Source organism: Oryctolagus cuniculus, chromosome 7, assembly GCF_051225735.1.
Source record: "Oryctolagus cuniculus isolate XC-2025 breed Fujian yellow rabbit chromosome 7, ASM5122573v1, whole genome shotgun sequence".
NCBI lineage: Eukaryota > Metazoa > Chordata > Mammalia > Lagomorpha > Leporidae > Oryctolagus > Oryctolagus cuniculus.
Genome location: NC_142873.1, coordinates 127783936 through 127802198, shown reverse-complemented (window position 1 = coordinate 127802198; position 18263 = coordinate 127783936). Strand labels below are relative to the sequence as shown.

Genomic DNA, 18263 nt, shown 5'->3' with positions numbered 1-18263 from the left:
TCTCACACAGTCAATTAACGGCAGAGCCTGATCTCAATCTCAGGTTACTTGATTCTAAGTGAAATACATAAAAACCTAAGGTGAGGGGCCAGCATTTTGTGCATTTTGTGGCCAGCTGGGGAAAGAACCAGCAGCTGGAAAAGCTCACTTGCTCTTTCTGTCTCTCCCTCTCTCTGCCTTCCAGATAAATAAATAAATCATAAAAAAAAATACACACACACAAAAACCTAAGATGAGAAATGAATGGTCAATGATGAATGACAAGTCTAAAGCAGATAAATAGAATAACAGGTTTTGCTATCCTCACGACAAATTTCCTTGCCCAATAAACACCCAATACTCAATTCCCTTTCATCCTTACTAACAGAACCTTGACTTTATTGTGGGTGTCAAGTGCGATTTATTTAGAATTACACTTCTTAGCAGTGAACTTTTTTTTTTTTTTAGATTTATTTCTTTATTTGAAAGGCAGAGTTACAAAGAGGCAGAGGTAGAAAGAGAGAGAGGTCTCCCATCTGCTGCTTCACTCCCCAAATGGCGTCAACGGCTGGAGCTAGGAGCTTCTTCAGGGTCTCCCATGTTGGTGCAGGGGCCCAAGGACTTGGGCCATCTTCCACTGCTTTCCTTGGCCATAGCAGAGAGCTGGATAGGAAGTAGACCAGCTGGGACTCAAACCAGTGCCCATATGGGATGCTGGTACTGCAGGTGGCGGCTTTACCCACTATGCCACAGTGCCGGCCCCAGCAGTAAACTCTTAACTGAGTATGCCCAAGAGGATGTAAGCAGCAGTTGTAGAGGTACCAGAAAAACTTAAAGAAAGATAGACTCAGATCGCAGATCCTTTTGCCTTTCTCCCTTCCTCTCTCCCCTGGCTGGAGTTCAGTGACCATGAAATTAGAAGCTACAAGGGCCGGCACCATGGCTCACTTGGTTAACGCTCCGCCTGCAGCGCCAGCATCCCATATGGGCACCGGGTTCTAGTCCAGGTCGCTCCTCTTCCAGTCCAGCTCTCTGCTGTGGCCCAGGAAGGCAGTGGAGGATGGCCCAGGTCCCTGGGCCCCTGCACCCGCATGGGAGACCAGGAGGAGGCACCTGGCTCCTGGCTTCAGATTGGCACAGTGCGGGCCGTAGCGGCCATTTCGGGTGAACCAACGGAAGGAAGACCATTCTCTCTCTCTCTTTCACTGTCTAACTCTATCTGTAAAAAAATAGAAATTAAAAAAAAGAAATTAGAAGCTACAAACCACTGATGATGCAGCAAAATGTTGGACGAACACTGGACACTAATCATATTATGAAGCCACTGTAGCAGCCTGGAACTCATGAATTTTTATGGAAAAATAAACTTTTATTACAGTGTTTATATCTATTTCTAGCAGCCAAATGCTGTTCTTAACTGATACCAATTTTGTCTTAAATGTTAATCCTGTAGAACTTTTTTTCCCCCAAAATATGCCCAGTAGGTTTTATTTTTCTGGATCTTACCATTTTTATTTTTTTTGATGGGAATATTCTCTTTCACTAAATCTCTTATTGCGGGGGGGCCAGTGCTGTGGTGTAGCGGGTAAAGCTGCTGCCTGTGGTACTGACATCCCATATGGGCATGGGTTTGAGTCCCAGCTGCTCCTGTTCCTATCCAGCTCCCTGCTAATGGCCTGGGAAAGCAGTGTAAGATGGCCCAAGTGCTTGGGCCCCTGCACCCACATGGGAGACCCTAAGAAGCCCCTGGCTCCTAGCTTTGGATCAGCGCAGTTCCAGTGTTGCAGCCATCTGGAGAGTGAACCAGCAGATAGAAGACCTCTCTCTCTCTCTCTCTCTCGCTCTCTCTCTCTGTAACTCTGCCTCTAAAATAAATCAATCTTTTAAAGACTCTCTTTTTTTAATTATTTTTTAAATTTTTTTTTGACAGGCAGAGTGGACAGTGAGAGAGAGAGAGACAGAGAGAAAGGTCTTCCTTTTGCCGTTGGTTCACCCCCCGAAGGCCACTGCGGATGGCACGCTGCATCCGGCGCACCACACTGATCCGTAGCCAGGAGCCAGGTGCTTCTCCTGGTCTCCCTTGCGGGTGCAGGGTCCAAAGACTTTGGGCCATCCTCCACTGCACTCCCTGGCCACAGCAGAGAGCTGGCCTGGAAGAGGGGCAAGTGGGACAGAATCCGGCGCCCCAACCGGGACTAGAACCCTGTGTGGCGGCGCCACAGGCGGAGGATTAGCCTAGTGAGCCGCGGCGCCGGCCTTTTTAAAGACTCTCTTATTGCTAATGTCAAACAACAGAGGCAGAATATGCAACTTTTTTTTTTTTTTTGATAGGTAGAGTGGACAGTGAGAGAGAGAGACAGAGAGAAAGGTCTTCCTTTTGCTGTTGGTTCACCCCCCAATGGCCACTGCGGCTGGCATGCTGCGGCCAGCGCACCGCGCTGATCCGAAGCCAGGAGCCAGGTGCTTCTCCTGGTCTCCCATGCGGGTGCAGGGCCCAAGCACTTGGGCCATCCTCCACTGCACTCCTGGGCCATAGCAGAGAGCTGGCCTGGAAGAGGGACAACCGGGACAGAATCTGGAGCCCCGACCAGGACTAGAACTGGTGTGCCGGCGCCGCAAGGCGGAGGATTAGCCTAGTGAGCAGTGGCGCCTGCCAGAATATGCAACTTAATATGTTAAAAAGAATAGTTTAACACTAATTCCTTTATTCAATCTATGTTAACTTACATTTTTCAAATAAAAGAAGCAGGGAGAACATGCAGTAGTCTTTTAGCTCACACAAGTCATTTGGAACATACATAAGTGAATAAGTTTATCATTATTAAAGTCTCCAAATTAAGGTTATGATTGTTCTCTGAAATTTTCCAAAAAGCAATAAGAAACAACACAGAGAAAAGAAATCATTTTTGGTTGTTTTCCAGATTTAAATGCCATGCGTTAAAAAAAAATATTTTATGGGGCCACATAATTATCTCCCACCAAGCAGTCCCTTAAGAAGAACATAGTATATTCTCAAAACAAGACAAAATAAATATAATCTTTGTTTTCAAACATTTTTCCCGATTAGAAAAGTAATATATTTTCATCATGGAAAAAAATTTTAAGATTGAAAAATATAAATATCAAAGCACATTAACATGTTAGTATATTTCTTTCTGGGCCAGCGCTGTGGCATAGCCAGTTAAGCCCCTGCCTGCAGCACCGCATCCCATGTGGGCTCTGGTTTAAGACCAGGCTGCTCCACTTCTGAGCCAGCTCCCTGCTAATGTGCTTGAGAAAGCAGTGGAAGATGGCTCATATCCTTGGGCTCCTGCCACCCACTTGGGAGATTCAGATGAAGCTCCTGGATCCTGGCTTCAGATTGGCCCAGGTTTGGCTGTTGGGCCATTTGGAGAGTAAACTAGCAGATGGAAAATCTCATTCTCTCTGTCTCTGTTTCTCCCTAACTCTGGCTTTCAAATAAATAAATAAATAAAATATTTTAAAAAGCATATTTATTTCAATTTTTTCTATTAATGTTGTGTAACATGAATAATAGAAATATAAAACAGAAATAGAAATATAAAAATAAAAAGTTTTTAAAAGAAAGGGTATCTTCCTATTAATTTTTTTTAAGATTTATTTATTTAAAAGGCAGAATTAGAGAGTTGGAGAGGCAGAGAGAGAGATCTTCCATCAGATGGTTCACTTCCCTAACGGTTGCAACAGCCAAGGCTGGGCCAGTCCAAAGCCAGGAGCTTCATCCAAGTCTCCCACCTGGGTGGCAGGTGCCCAAGTACTTGGACCATCTGCTGCTTTCCCAGGCCATTAGCAAGGAGCTGGATTGGAAATGGAGAAGCCAGGACTCAAACAGGAGCCCACATGGAATAATGGTGTCACAAGAAGCATCAGGGGCTGGCGCTGTGGCCTAGAGGGTAAAGTGTGGCCTGAGTGTCAGCATTCCATATGGGCATCAATTCAAGTCCTGGGTCCTCCTCTCCCCAAGTCCTTGGGCCCCTGTACCCATGTGGGAGCTCTGGAGGAAGCTCCTGGCTCCCAGCTTCGGATCGGCTGAGCTCTGGACATTGCAGCCATTTGGGGAGTGAGCCAGTAGATGGAAGACCTCTCCCTGTTTCTCCTCTCTCTCTGTGCAACTCTTTCAAATAAATAAATAAATCTTAAAAAAAAAAAAACAAAAAAACAACAGTGACTTTACCTGCTACACCACAGCACCGGCTCCAAGATAATTTTTGTGTGCATTTTCTTATGTCATTAAAACTATTTAAAAACATGTAAAAATAAATAGTTTGAACAAAATAAAATATGCTAATTAGAGACATTTGGGGGAAGAAAAAAACAAAAAAAGAGAAAGGAAAAATAAGAATCCTGGCCGGCGCCGCGGCTCACTAGGCTAATCCTCCGCCTTGCAGCGCCAGCACACCGGGTTCTAGTCCCGGTCGGGGCGCCGGATTCTGTCCCAGTTTCCCCTCTTCCAGGCCAGCTCTCTGCTGTGGCCAGGGAGTGCAGTGGAGGATGGCCCAAGTGCTTGGGCCCTGCACCCCATGGGAGACCAGGAGAAGTACCTGGCTCCTGCCATCGCATCAGCGCAGTGCGCCGGCCACAGTGTCCCGCCGCGGCGGCCATTGGAGGGTGAACCAACGGCAAAGGAAGACCTTTCTCTCTGTCTCTCTCTCTCTCACTGTCCACTCTCCTGTCAAAAAATAAGAAAAAAAAATAAGAAAAATAATCTTTCTTGGGGCTGGCATCGTGGAATAGTAGGTAAAGTTGCTGTCTGCAACACCAGCACCCCATCTGGGTACCAGTTCTATTCCCAGCGGCTCTACTTCTGATCCAGCTCCCTGCTAATGGCTTGGGAAAGCAGCAGAAGATGGCCTAAGTGTTGGGCCCCTGCCACCCATGTGGAAGACCTGGCTGCAGCTCCTGGCTCCTGCTCCTGGCTCCTGGCTTTGGCCTGGCCCAACATGGGCTGTTGCAGCCATCTAAGGAGTGAACCAGCAGATGGAAGACCTCTATCTTTGTCTCTCTCTCTTTCTCTCTCACTCTTTCAAAATAAACAAATAAATCTTAAAAAAAAAAAAGAATCTTCCATATTCCATCACCTACAGATCAACAGCATCAGCACTCCAGTCCTTCTCATGCATAAATACACACAAATGATTGTTTTTTACCAAACTTGGGTGAAATTTTTATCCTATTTTTTTCATTAAATATAAACATTCTCCATGATTATATATATATATACACACACCCATATTTAAAATCATTTGCAAATCTAAGAAATATTCCATTATATATGTATCCATATTATATTTAACCTCACAACCTACTGAGACAGATTGTATTCAATTATAAACTATTATAAATTATGTTGTAATAAAATCTTGGGCACATAAATATTAATTCCTTATGATTTCTAGAAAGGAGTTCTGGGTCAAAGACAGGAACTTTTCAAAGTCTCATAATAACATGTTGCTAAATTATCTTTTAAATAAGAAAAATTTATGTTCCCATAATAGTACACAAGTATAATTTTTCATTCACAGCAACAGGCTCACATAACATACCTGTGTAAATAAAATCTAGAAGTATCCGAAAGATTCCAGCTTCAATCCCTAGAATCTCTACAACATCTTTTGAGGACTCCTTCATTCCTCCAGTGAACAAAGCTGCAAAGTAAGGACTGCTGGCAGCCAAAACCAGCCGATGAACTTTAAAAGTTTCCTGCCCAACTTGCAGCTGGACATCACAGAAATGCTGTCCATTCCTCATTTTATTGATGTGAGCTAAGATGAGTTGGGCATGTTTATCTGATGAAAAAGGACTATCACTAGTCTTAGAAAAGCCTTCAGTAGCCATGATGACAGATTGATTAAAAGAACTGTTATCCATAATCTGCTCCCAACCTGAAAAATAAAATACAAAGATACCCAACATATTTTTGTGTTAAACAATGTCTTCTATTTATACACGTAGCAAGCATTAACTACATTTAACAATATATTTAAGGACATAAAATACACATGAAACATATAAGGTATGGGACTACTTCTAATTTGGTTTCAGAGAAGGAAATAAGTAGTGGAGGTTGAGGGGAGGGGACATGGTCCATTGGGTTAAGCCACCACCTACAACACTGCATCCCATATAGGTAACTGGCTAGTCTCAGCTGTTCCACTTCCAATCCAGCTCTCTGCTAATGTACCTAGAAAAGCAGTGGAGATGGCCCAAGTACTTGAGCCCCTGCCATCCACATTGGAGACCTGAATGCAGTTGCTGGCTCCTGGCTTCAGCTTGGCCCATCCCTGGTTGCTGTAGCCTTTTGGGGAATGAATCAGTGAATAGAACCTCTCCCTCTAAATATATATATATATATATATATATATATATATTAGTCTTTAAAAAATAATGGGGGAGGCTGACACTGTGGCATAGCAGGTAAAGCCGCCACCTGCAGTTCAAATCCCAGCTGCTCCACTTACAATCCAGCTCCCTGCTAATGCACTTAGAAAAGCTTTGAAGATGGCCCAAGTCCTTGGGTCCCTGCACCTGCGTGAGAGACCCATGCAGAAGCTCCTGGCTTCAGATTGGTGCAGCTCTGGCCGTTGCAGCCAACTGGGGAGTGAACCAGTAGATGGAAAACCTCTCTCTCTGCCTCTCCTCTCTGTGTGTAACTCTGATTTTCAAATAAAAAAATAAGAATAATTGGAGCATGCTTCACAGAATAAGATCCGAACCAAATACTAAAAGACAAATGGGCACAAGTGTTTAGCTTAGCAGTTAAGAAGCCACTGGGGACATCCCATGCCATACAGCAGTGCATGGGCTGGATTCCCAGATCCATTCCAGATTCTAGATTCCTGCTGATGCACACTCTGGGAGGCAGCAGGTGATAGCTCAAGTACTTGGGTTACTGATCCAGACTGAATTTTCAGCATTTGTGGTGTGAACCAGTAGATGGGAGGTCTCTCTGCCTTTCAAACAAATACATAAAAATTATTTCTAAAACGACAAATGGAATTAAGGCACAAAGAGAGGACATAAACTCTTGGGGTAGAGAAAAGAATATAAGACAAATGGCACAAACAAGTTTTTGTACGTTGTAAAAAGGAAGCACACATCACAGCCAGAATGAAATTTCAAAAAAGCAATAGTTATCAGCCCAAGTGTCTGCTGAAAATCCTTCAAACTGGGGGGGCTGACTTTGTGGCACAACAGGTTAACATGATGCTTGTAATGCCCACATCCCACATCAGAGTGCTGGTTCAAGTCCAGCTGCTCCACTTCCTATCTAGATTTCTGCTAATGTGTCTGAGAAGGCAGGAGATGATGGCCCTGACACTTAGACTCCTGCTACCCATCTAGGAAACCTGGATGGTTCTGTTGCTGTTGCTCTGCTTTTCAAATAAACATTAAAAAAATCTTTCAAATTGTATGATTTTTCCAGCATACAAAGCCCTTCCGGATCTTTGTTAAAATTCAAGACTCTGTCCAAATATAACTTCCTTCAGGAACCCATCCCTGATCCTCTCTAGGAATTTGGGGCTCACTCTGAGCCTTCCGATTACAGCCTATTATCACATTCTACCATCTCACCTGCAGCACACATGCACACTCATGCACTGAAAGATCTTTGAAAAACAGTCCTCCTCTAAGGGCACAGACTATCTCATAGCTATAGCACCAGTCTCTAACACAGATTAGGTTTCTAAATATTTGTGAAGTGAATAACAATGATAAATAAAAGCTTAAATGTTCTTAAACTGTTAGCATTTCCACATTTTATGCCAATCTCACATTAAGAGATGAGAAAAATGATAATCTTGCCCAAGATGGGAGAGAGGGAAACTGAAGTTCAGGTCCCCAAGGATACAATGTTATTTTAATGACAGTCTTCAGTATCTGAATCCAGATCTTACTCTAAGCCTGGGCTTAGAGTATTTCCTACTGTATCACATTGTATAGGAATTATTAGGCTTGGTTATAAAGAAAGGGCTTTGCAACTCAATCATAGATATTTGGCCCTTCGTCTTTAGATTCCTCACGAGCAAACATGACAACAGCCATATTTCAGAACTGTTATCTGGCTCTTTAGAGGAATGAGCTACAGTGTAATGAAGTCATTTTAAACAGCCCTACAGCTTCACCTCTGAGGATCAAAGAGATAAATCCAACTTACCTTCTAAACAAAGAAACCATGAGATGCCATAATACAGAGGTGTGGCAATAAAACAGAGGGGAGTTTAAGATGCCATAAGGTTTTATAATTTAGGCATCAAGGCAAAATGGCAATAAAAGTGACAGAAATTGTGTGGAATGACACTAGAAAACAGTGGTTAAGTTTATAGCATTCAAACTTATCAAAATCAAAACTGATTGTCACAAGTATCTAGGAATTAACTTATTGGGAAATTTGAGATGTTCTAACATAGCTGCTAAAACTTCAGATCAGCATCTACAGAACGTCAATATATTACATTTAACTGGCATATAAAAATAGCATATTTGTCTCTACACAGAACTTTGACCTGCAGATATTATTAAATATGACATGTTTTTTTTTTTTCTGTTTGGGATTTCTCCCTGTCTGCAGACTCTGGTTGGACCCCAGTGGGTTTGATTACAAGGCTCCTGCTTCAAAGCATCAGGTACACCCACTGGGCTGAAACTCGGCCTCCTGCTACAGTAACCAGAGTTCACTGAACATTAACTCTGGCCGCAGAGAGCAGAAACCCCAGTCTGTTGCCTGGTTTCTCATAGACTGCTGATACAACCCCACTGCCCGGGGAGGTACGTATTTCCATATTTCCAAAGGGAAACAGCGCAAGCCGGGGACACTACATGATGGGGATGTAAACCGCAGAGGGATTGAAGGAGACCCAAACTTGAAAAGCAGATTATTAAGAAACGGTGGAGACGCCCAAAGGGACCAAAGACGTTCTGCTGGGCGACCTTGAATTCACTGCCAAGAGCATCTGGAAGCCGCTTCAGCAAAGGGTGTTGTTGAGAATCCCGCGAGGAGCGGCCAAAAACCCCGGGCTTTGTGCTTGAGTCGGGGCCCAGAGAGCGGCCCTAAGCGGCTGCGACACTGAAAGGCTCCTACTCACCCCGGCGCTACCTAAGGGGCAGGTTAAGGATCCCAGACTGCAGAGGGGCGGGGGGCCGCCTGCGGCTTCCCCAGCGGGGGTCGGGGTCGGGGGTGGGGGAGCCGCGGCGGTGTGGAGCCGAGGGAGCTCCGTGAGGGCTAAAACACTGGGAACCTCTGAGCAGCGCCTGAGACGGCAAGAAGAACGGCGAAGGGAAAACCATTTCCAGGGCTCTTCGCTCTCTCGTCTCAGGGGTCCCGAGAGCCGAAGAGGAAGTTCCCACCCCCGTCACAGACGCGCGCGGGCGCAGGCCCTCCTTACCCGCCGCTTCCCTTTCCCGGCGGGCGCCTGCTCAGGTCCTGCGCGCGCAGGCGCGAGCCGGCGCGAGCGCGGGGAGGGCTGGGGCGAGCCGGCGGGGCTGCCTGGGCGGTGCGGTCCCCGGAGGGCCCAGACGCAGCCCGGCTGCTGAGAGGTGTCCTGCGTTCGGCGGGGCCCGGCCTTCGACCGCGCGTGTGCGGGGCTCTTCCCGCTCGCGGGTAGCGGGACGGAGAGCGCTCACTGCAGCGGCCCAGGGCCTGCGCCGCCTTGTCACCGACAGCCTCGCAGCTGGTGGCGCCTGGACGGGCGCGGATACCGCACGCGGGGCTTCTCTCTCAGAGCCTGTTCTGTGGCTCCTCCGGGCTGAGGCCGGCACCGGATGATGTCTGCTTTGAGGGAAGGGAAACTACAAAACGCCCAGTTCTTTTCACTGTTGAACCTCCTAATGTGTCGCAGGTGGCTTTCAGACTTTTCTGGACCCCAACCTACAGTGAACAAAAACACTTTTTTTTTACAGAAACTCAGTGCCTCATGCGTGAGTATGTAGTTGTATATATCTAAACCGAAACTTTCACAAAACAGTATTTAGGCACGCACTACGTTTCTGTTTCTTTCGTTATCAAAAATGATAAGAAGGACCTATTACCAGGATACACTGTTGAAGACTTGGAAATGAACGAGATTACTGGGTGGCCTTTTGGTGGAAGGTTGAACATTGTCTGGTAGCTGCTGGAAGGGTTTGAATCCTCCACTAAGCTGTTTTACAAGAAAACTGGTAGTGTTTAATTCTCATACACCTTGTAGAAAAGATACACCAAGCCATTACATTTTATTGACCTATAGGATATTAAATCAGTTTTGCTCCTCTTCACAAATTTATTTTAACGTTCCTGATTCTTAGCAAATTTATACATCATTCCTGTATTATTTTACTGGCTCCCTCATTAATGAGGTAAATATTTGATATATATTTGATATATATTTATATTTGTGTGAAAGTCATTATGTTACTTTTCAGAAAATTATACTTTAACACCACTAAATTTTATGAGTTACTATTGGATTGTACCCAATAATTTGAAAAACATGCTTTACAATACTAGGACCAGTTATGGCAACATAGGGATGGGAATCCAATTTCTGTTCTTGTTTTTCCATAATGTACAATAATTGTCTCAGCCCTGTGTATTGAATAGTTCAGATTTCCCCACTGAACTACAGTGTCAGCTCTGTTTGAGCTAGAATCAATTCTCTATTGAATTCTATTAGTTTATCCTTCCATGCCTTATTATTTTAATTACTGTAGCTTTGCAGTAAGTTTTGATACTTGATGGGACATGCTGCTTCTTTTTTTTTTTCTGGAAGATATATTTGAAAGGCGGAGATAACAGAGCGAGCGAGCTCTTCCACCCATTGGTTCACTCCCCAAATGGCAGCAACTGCTGGAGCTGGGCTGGTCAGAAGCCAGAAGCCAGGAGCTTCATCCAGGTCTCCCATGTGGTTTCAGGGGCCCAGGGACTTGGGCCATCTTCCTCTGCTTTCCCAGGTGCATTAGCAGGGAGCTAGATCAGAAATGGAGCAGCCGGGACTCGAACAGGTGCCCATATGGGATGCTGGCACTGAGGGCAAAGGCTTAGCCTTCTATGCCACAGCATTGGCCCTAGGTTGCTTCTTTTTATTCTTCAACAGTGTCAGAGCTATTCCTGGCACTGTCAATTCTATGTAAATTGTAAGAAGCAATTTGTCAAGTTTCTTACCACATACAACATACACATTCACATTCAAGATGGATTTTTTTTATTAGAATTTCAACAAACCTATAGGGCAATTTGGAGAGAATTAACACCTTTATAATATTGAATCTTCTTATCCATTAACAAAATTAAGTTTTATAAAATTTTAAAATTTTACAAATGTATCATGTATAATTTATGTATCTTCTATTAAATTTATCCCTGTATATGGTTATCTTTGTGCCATTATAAATTATATCTTTTAAAAATTTCATGTTTGTTGTTGGAGTACAGAAATGAAATTCACTTTTGTATATTGATTTTATAGACAGCTACCTTTCTTAACTCCCTTATAAAAGTGATAAAATTATAGAGTTTTAGGGGCTGGCGCTGTGGCATAGTAGGTAAAGCTGCCACCTGCAGTGCTGGCATTCCATATGGGCGCCAGTTTGAGTCTCAACTGCTCCACTTCTGATCCAGTTCTCTGCTATGGCCTGGGGAAAGCAGTAGAAGATGGCCCAAGTCCTTGGGAGACCCAAAAGAAGCTCCTGGCTCCTGGTTTCAGATTGGCACAGCTCTGGCCATTGCAGCTATCTGGGAAGTGAACAAGTGGATGGAAGACCTCTCTCTGTCTCTGCATCTCTGTAACTGTCTTTCAAATAAATAAATAAATCTTTTAAAAAAATATAGAGAGTTTTAAAAAATATTTTTGTGTAAACAGATCATCTGCACATAAACTTTTTTTTTTCTTTTTTTTTTGACAGGCAGAGTTAGAGAGAGAGAGAAAGGTCTTCCTTTTTCCTTTGGTTCATCCCCCAAATGGCCGCTACGGCCAGCGCGCTGTGCTGATCCGAAGCCAAGAGCCAGGTGCTTCTCCTGGTCTCCATGCGGGAGCCGGAGCAGTTGGGCTATCCTCCACTGCTCTCCCAGGCCACACAGAGAGCTAGACTGGAAGAGAAGCAACCAGGACAGAATCTGGCGCCCCAACTGGGACTAGAATCCGGGGTGCTGGCGCATTAAAAAAAAGTTTTGTTTCCTTCTTTCCAAATCTTGTACCTTACATTTACCTTTCTTGTCTTATTCTGCTGGCTAGCAGCTTTAGTGTCAGGTTGATTGCTGAAATAACATCCTAAGAAATTAATGCATAGACTTTGGGGCCAAATATTGAAATCCAAAACCCTGTCCTGCCACTCTCTGAGACCTTAAGAAGTTCTTTAACTTTTTTTTTTAAGTGACATTCTGCAGGTTATAGCTCTGTTTCTTTTATTTATTTATTTTATTTGAAATGCAGAGTCACAGAGAGAGAGAGATGCAGTGAGAGCTACATCCTCTGGTTCACTCCCTAAATGGCTAAAATAGCCTGGGCTGGGCCAGACTGAAACCAGGAGCCAGGAGCTTCATCTGGGCCTTCCATTTGAGTTCAGGGGCCCAAGGACCTGGGCTGTCCTTCACTGCCTTCCCAGCCACACTAGCAGGGAGCTGGATGAGAAGTGGAACAGCTGGGACTCACACTCAAACCAATGTGCACATGGGATGTTGGCATTACAGGTGGTAGATCAACCCACCACACCACAATACCAGACCCCATTAGTTCTTTTATAACCCATATTTCTTAAACTATGTCTGACTGTTGTATCATTCTTTTTAATGGTTATAATTTTATCATGTTTTCTGTTTATTCTTAAATCAGTTTTTTTTTTTTTTTTTTTTTTTTTTTTTTTTTTTTTTGACAGGCAGAGTGGACAGTGAGAGAGAGACAGAGAGAGAAAGGTCTTCCTTTGCCGCTGGTTCACCCTCCAATGGCCGCCGCTGCAGCCGGCGCACCGCGCTGATCCTGGCAGGAGCCAGGATCCAGGTGCTTTTCCTGGTCTCCCATGGGGTGCAGGGCCCAAGCACCTGGGCCATCCTCCACTGCACTCCCTGGCCATAGCAGAGAGCTGGCCTGGAAGAGGGGCAACCGGGACAGAATCCGGCGCCCCAACCGGGACTAGAACCCGGTGTGCCGGCGCCGCAAGGTGGAGGATTAGCCTATTGAGCCACGGCGCCGGCTCTTAAATCAGTTTTGCTAATTTATATTTTTCTAGAAATTTGTCCCATTTAATTACATTTTAAAGTTCTTTAGTACATATTATAAACAATATTGTTTATAATCTCAAATTTTAATTTCTGCTGTACTTGTAGTTACAGCAACCTTCATTTCTAATTTTTTAAAGAGATTTATTTATGTATTTATTCAAAAGTCAGAGTTACACAAAGAGATGAGAGGCCACTTCCTGTCCAGCTCTCTGCTGTGGCCTGGGAAAGCAGTAGAAGATGGCCCAACTCCTTGGGCCCCTGCACCCATGTGGGAGACCCAGAGGAAGCTCCTGGCTCCTGGCTTCGGATCGGCACAGTTCCGGCTGTTGTAGCCAATTGGGGAGTGAACCACTGGATGGAAGACCTCTCTCTCTCTCTGCCTCTCTCCTCTCTCTCTGTAATTCTGACTTTCAAGTAAAAATACATTAAAAAAAAAAAAAAAGAGGCAGAGAGGTGGTTTAACTTTCTGCACCACAATGCCAGTCCCCGCAATAATACAATAATTTTTTAAATTATTTTTTTCCTGTTCTGGATAAGTTCTTTTATTATTTTTTTGGGGGGGAGGTAAAATAGCAAGGTTTATTAGAGAAGGGACATCTGTAAGGATGGATGGGCACCTTTCCAGACAGAGCCAGAGAGACTGGGGGTGTGGGGGAGGAAAAGGAGCGAGGTTACATGGTTGAGTGCAGAGATTACACCTGGCCAGACCAGGCGGGCGACTCAGCAGAGAGGCAGAGGGCTGAGCGCCTTTTTTGTTTGTTTGTTTAAGATTTATTTGATTTGGCCAGCACCACGGCTCACTAGGCTAATCCCTCCGCCTTGCGGCGCCGGCACACCAAGTTCTAGTCCCAGTCAGGGCACCGGATTCTGTCCCGGTTGCCCCTCTTGCATGCCAGCTCTCTGCTGTGGCCTGGGAGTGCAGTGGAGGATGGCCCAAGTGCTTGGGTCCTGCACCCGCATGGGAGACCAGGATAAGCACCTGGCTCCTGCCTTCGGATCAGCGTGGTACGCCAGCCGCAGCGCAGTGGCCGCAGCGGACATTGGAGGGTGAACCAATGGCAAAGAAAGACCTTTCTCTCTGTCTCTCTCTCTCTGTCCACTCTGTCTGTCAAAAAAAAAAAAAAAAAAAAAAAGATTTATTTTATTTATTTGAAAGAGTTACAGAGAGAGGTAGAGACAGAAAGAGAGAGGTCTTCCATCTGCTGGTTCACTCTCCAGATAGCTGCAACAGCTGGAGCTAAGCTGATCCAAAGCCAGGAGCCGGGAGCTTCTTCTGGGTCTCCCATGTGGGTGGAGGAGCCCAAAGACAGGCCATCTTCCACTGCTTTCCCAGGCAATAGCAGAGAGCTGGATGGGAAGTGGAGCAGCTGGGACTAGAACTGGCACCCATATGGGATGCTGGCACTGCAGGCAGTGGCTTTACCTGCTAAGCACAGTGCCAGCCCCTCAAGAATGGTTTTTTGAAGGGAAACACTTGTGATAGAAATTAAGAGGGAGGGGCTGGCACCATGGCCCAGTGGGTTAATCCTCTCCCTGCGGTGCCAGCATCCCATATGGGCACCGGTTCTAGTCCCAGCTGCTTCTCTTCCCATCTAGCTCTCTGCTATGGCCTGGGAAAGCAGTACAAGATGGCCCAAGTCCTTGGGTCCCTGCACCCACATGGGAGACCGGGAAGAAGCTCCTGGCTCCTGCCTTCAGATCAGCTTAGCTCAAGCCATTGAGGTCATTTGGGGAGTGAACCAGCAGATGGAAGACCGTTCTCTCTGTCTCTCCCTCTCACTGTCTATAACTCTACCTCTCAAATAAATAAATAAATAAAATCCTTATAAAAAATAAAAATAAAAGAAATTAAGAGGGAGCCAGGAAAGACTAGGAGAGCCATGATCCCATCATGCAGGCCTGGTCTTAAGTGAAGGGAAGGAAATTGTTTGGTAGTGTCTTTGAATGCTAAGAAGTCTAAGAACAGATTGATGGGCAAGTTCATTGGAAAAATTTGAGCTAAAGGCAACTTCCTGAGGCACTCTTAAAATAATTTGTCCTAATATCCTTGCTATGGCCATTCAATTCCTGGTAACACCATACTGAAATAGGTCATTGATTCAAATGTAGAAATAGATTTCTGAGCCTACTGTTAAGATTGTTGGTCAGCTAGGTGTAGTTAAAAGTCTGGGGGCCGATGCTGTGGTGTAGTGGGTAAAGCTGCAGCCTGTGGTGCCGGCATCCCATATGGGCACCCATTTGGGTCTCAGCTGCTCCTCTTCCAATCCAGCTCTCTGCTATGGCCTGGGAAAGCAGTAGAAGATGACCCAAGTGTTTGGGCCCCTGCACCCACGAGGGAAGACCTGGAAGAAGCTCCTGGCTTCAGCTCTCTCTCTCTCTCTCTTTTTCTCTGCTTCAGCCTCTCTGTAACTCTGCCTTTCAAGTAAAATAAATAAATCTTTAAAAACAAAATTCTGCAAGGCACATTCAAATAACCATCACAAATAATTAAAATTATTTATTTAAAAGTCAGAGAAAGACTGATGGATAGAGATCATCCATCAATTGGTTCACTCCTCACAACAGTCAGAGATGGGCCAGGTCAGAGCCAAGAGCTAGGATGTCAATCCAGGTCTCCCATGTGGATGGCAGGGATCCAACTGCTTCAGCCGTAATCTGCTGCTTGGGCAGTGCACATTAGCAGGAACCTGGAATCAGATACAGAGCTGGAACTTGAAGCCAGGCAGTCCAATATGGGATGTGTGCATCCCAAGTCACCTCTTAACTGCTGTACCAAATGTCCACCCCATGATTTTTTAATTGACACATAATAATTGTACATATGAATGGAGCACACTGTGATGTTTTGACATACGTATATAGTATGCAGTGATAAAATCAGAGTAATCAGCAAGTCAAATATTTATCATTTCTTCATGTTAAAAACATTAACATGCCTACTATTTTGAAATACACAATAAATTATCATTAACTATAGTCACACTACTGTACTACAAAACAGTATAATTTAATCCTCTTATCTAAATATATATTTAAATTATTTACTTATTTAAGAGGCAGAGAGACACACAGAGATGGTGGACACAAAGAGAGTGCTTGCATCCAGTGGTTCACTCCCCAGTGCCCATAATGGTGGTGGTGGGAGAGGGGCTGAAGACACCTAGGAACTCCACGCAGGTCTCACACGTGGTGGAAGGGAATCTACTGCTGGAGTCAACACTGCTGCCGCCCCCAGGGTCTGCATTAGCAGCAGGTCAGATTCAGGAGCCAGAGCCAGGAGCAAACATGCTCTCCGACTATTGTCTTAAGTGCTAGCTCAAATGCCCCCGATTTTTTTTTTTTAAGATTTATTTATTTATTTGAAAGGTATAGTTACGGGGCAGAGGCAGAGAGAAAAAGAGAGAGGTCTTCCATCCACTGGTTGTCTCCCCAATTGGCTGCAATGGCTAGAGCTGCGCTGATCAGAAGCCAGGAACCTGGAGCTTCTTCCAGGTTTCCCCCATGTGTGCAGGGGCCCAAGGACTTGGGCCATCTTCTATTGCTTTCCCAGGCCATAACAGAGAGCTGGTCTGGAAATGGAGCAGCTGGGAGTCAAACCGGCGCCCATATGGGATGCTGGCGCTTCAGGTTGCAGCGCTACCTGCTGCACCACAGCACCACCCTCCCCCCATTATCTTTTTGTATTCATTAAGCTAAAATGACATTGAGAACTTGTTTTCCTTCATTTTCTAACCACAAGTATTTTTGTTATCTCTAAAGTCCTGCCTAAATTGCTTAGTAAACTTCTGGGACCTATTACAGTCAATCTCAACAGTTTAATACATGTCTTCCATTAAGAAGCAAATTTATCTTGCTAGAGAGAGCTCCTTGCTCCCTGAGGACAATTTATGGGTCAGGATACTTGCGATACTTAGTGACTCTAGGTAGGGTGAATAGGCTTTTATACCCTCACTTCTGTTTATCATTCCCCAGGGACAGGAGTCTTTTAACCTTTCAGCGGTAATCCTGAGTGAGGAAGATAAGATTTTTTAAAAAATCGCAAGTATGAGCCATTATCAACCAATTCCTGCAACAGCTGGGTGTGGTTGTACAAGTCTACTGAGAAAGATCTGGGCAGGACACCAAAATTATCTGCTTTGCCCAATATCATATTCAAGTGTCACAACATTCAACCAGTCTTTTTTTTTTTTTTAAAGAGTGGGAGTTCTTTTTTCTAGATTATTTATTTATTTAAGAGGTAGAATTACAGACAGAGAGGAAGGTCTTCCATCTGCTGGTTCATTCCCTAGATTGCTGCAATGGCAGGAGCTGGGCTGATCCATAGCCAGGAGCCAGAAGCTTCTTCTGGGTCTCCCACATGGGTGCAGGGGCCCAATCATTTGCCATGTTCCTCTGCTTTCCCAGGTCATTAGCAGGGAGCTGCATCTGAAGAGGAGCAGCCAGGATTTGAGCCGGTGCCTACATGGGATGCTGGCACTGCAGACAGAGGCCTAGCCCACTATACCACAGCATCGAGCCCTCAACCAGTCTTAATGCTTTTCATTCTTCTTGTGATCACGGAGCTATTTCCCGTATGCCTACATAATTTCTTACCTGAAAAACTGCAAGCCATCATGATCTCTCACTTTCAATCATGTTTTGTAATTTTCACTTACAACTCACACTTCTTTTTGTTAAATTTATTCCTAGGTGTTGTATTATTTTTGATCCTATTGTAAATGGACTAGTTTACTTTTAGATTGTTTATCTCTAGTGCATAGAACTATAGTCGATTTTGGTCTGAAACCTTGCTGAACTCCATTATTTGTTTTAATTTTTTTGTTGGGTTCTATAGGATTTTCTATCTGTCACCTGTAAATAGAAATAGTTTGACCTCTTCCATTTCAATCTGAATTGGAGAGACAAATAGGCAGATACAAGGAATTAAAACATAGTGGAGAAGACTCCATGGAACCAATGCTGGAATAATTGACAAATTGCTGGAATACAAGCGTGGACAAGTGTAAGAACTCCAGGCTCCCAGTCATGGTGGGGCCCCCCCATACTTTCCTGAGTTCTGTTTCCAGGAGCATGT

General features: G+C 44.7%; 1 protein-coding gene across 5 annotated transcripts in view; it reads right to left on the bottom strand.

Annotated features, from left to right (window-relative positions):
* The window catches only part of KLHL27 (kelch like family member 27), a 46027-nt gene extending 36509 nt beyond the window's left edge, over positions 1–9518 (bottom strand). For 3 of the 5 annotated variants that reach the window (XM_070078567.2, XM_070078569.2, XM_070078570.2), the window contains exons 1-2: positions 9384–9518; positions 5544–5882 (exon numbers count right to left, since the gene is read on the bottom strand). In XM_070078567.2, coding sequence (XP_069934668.1) covers positions 5544–5868 — 325 coding nt within the window. In that variant the 5' untranslated portion in view covers positions 5869–5882; positions 9384–9518. Of the gene's footprint in view, positions 1–927; positions 1199–5543; positions 5883–8155; positions 9322–9383 lie in introns of those variants that run through there. The other 2 variants (XM_089300754.1, XM_070078568.2) reach the window with 2 other exon arrangements.
* Positions 9519–18263: the final 8745 nt, after the last annotated feature.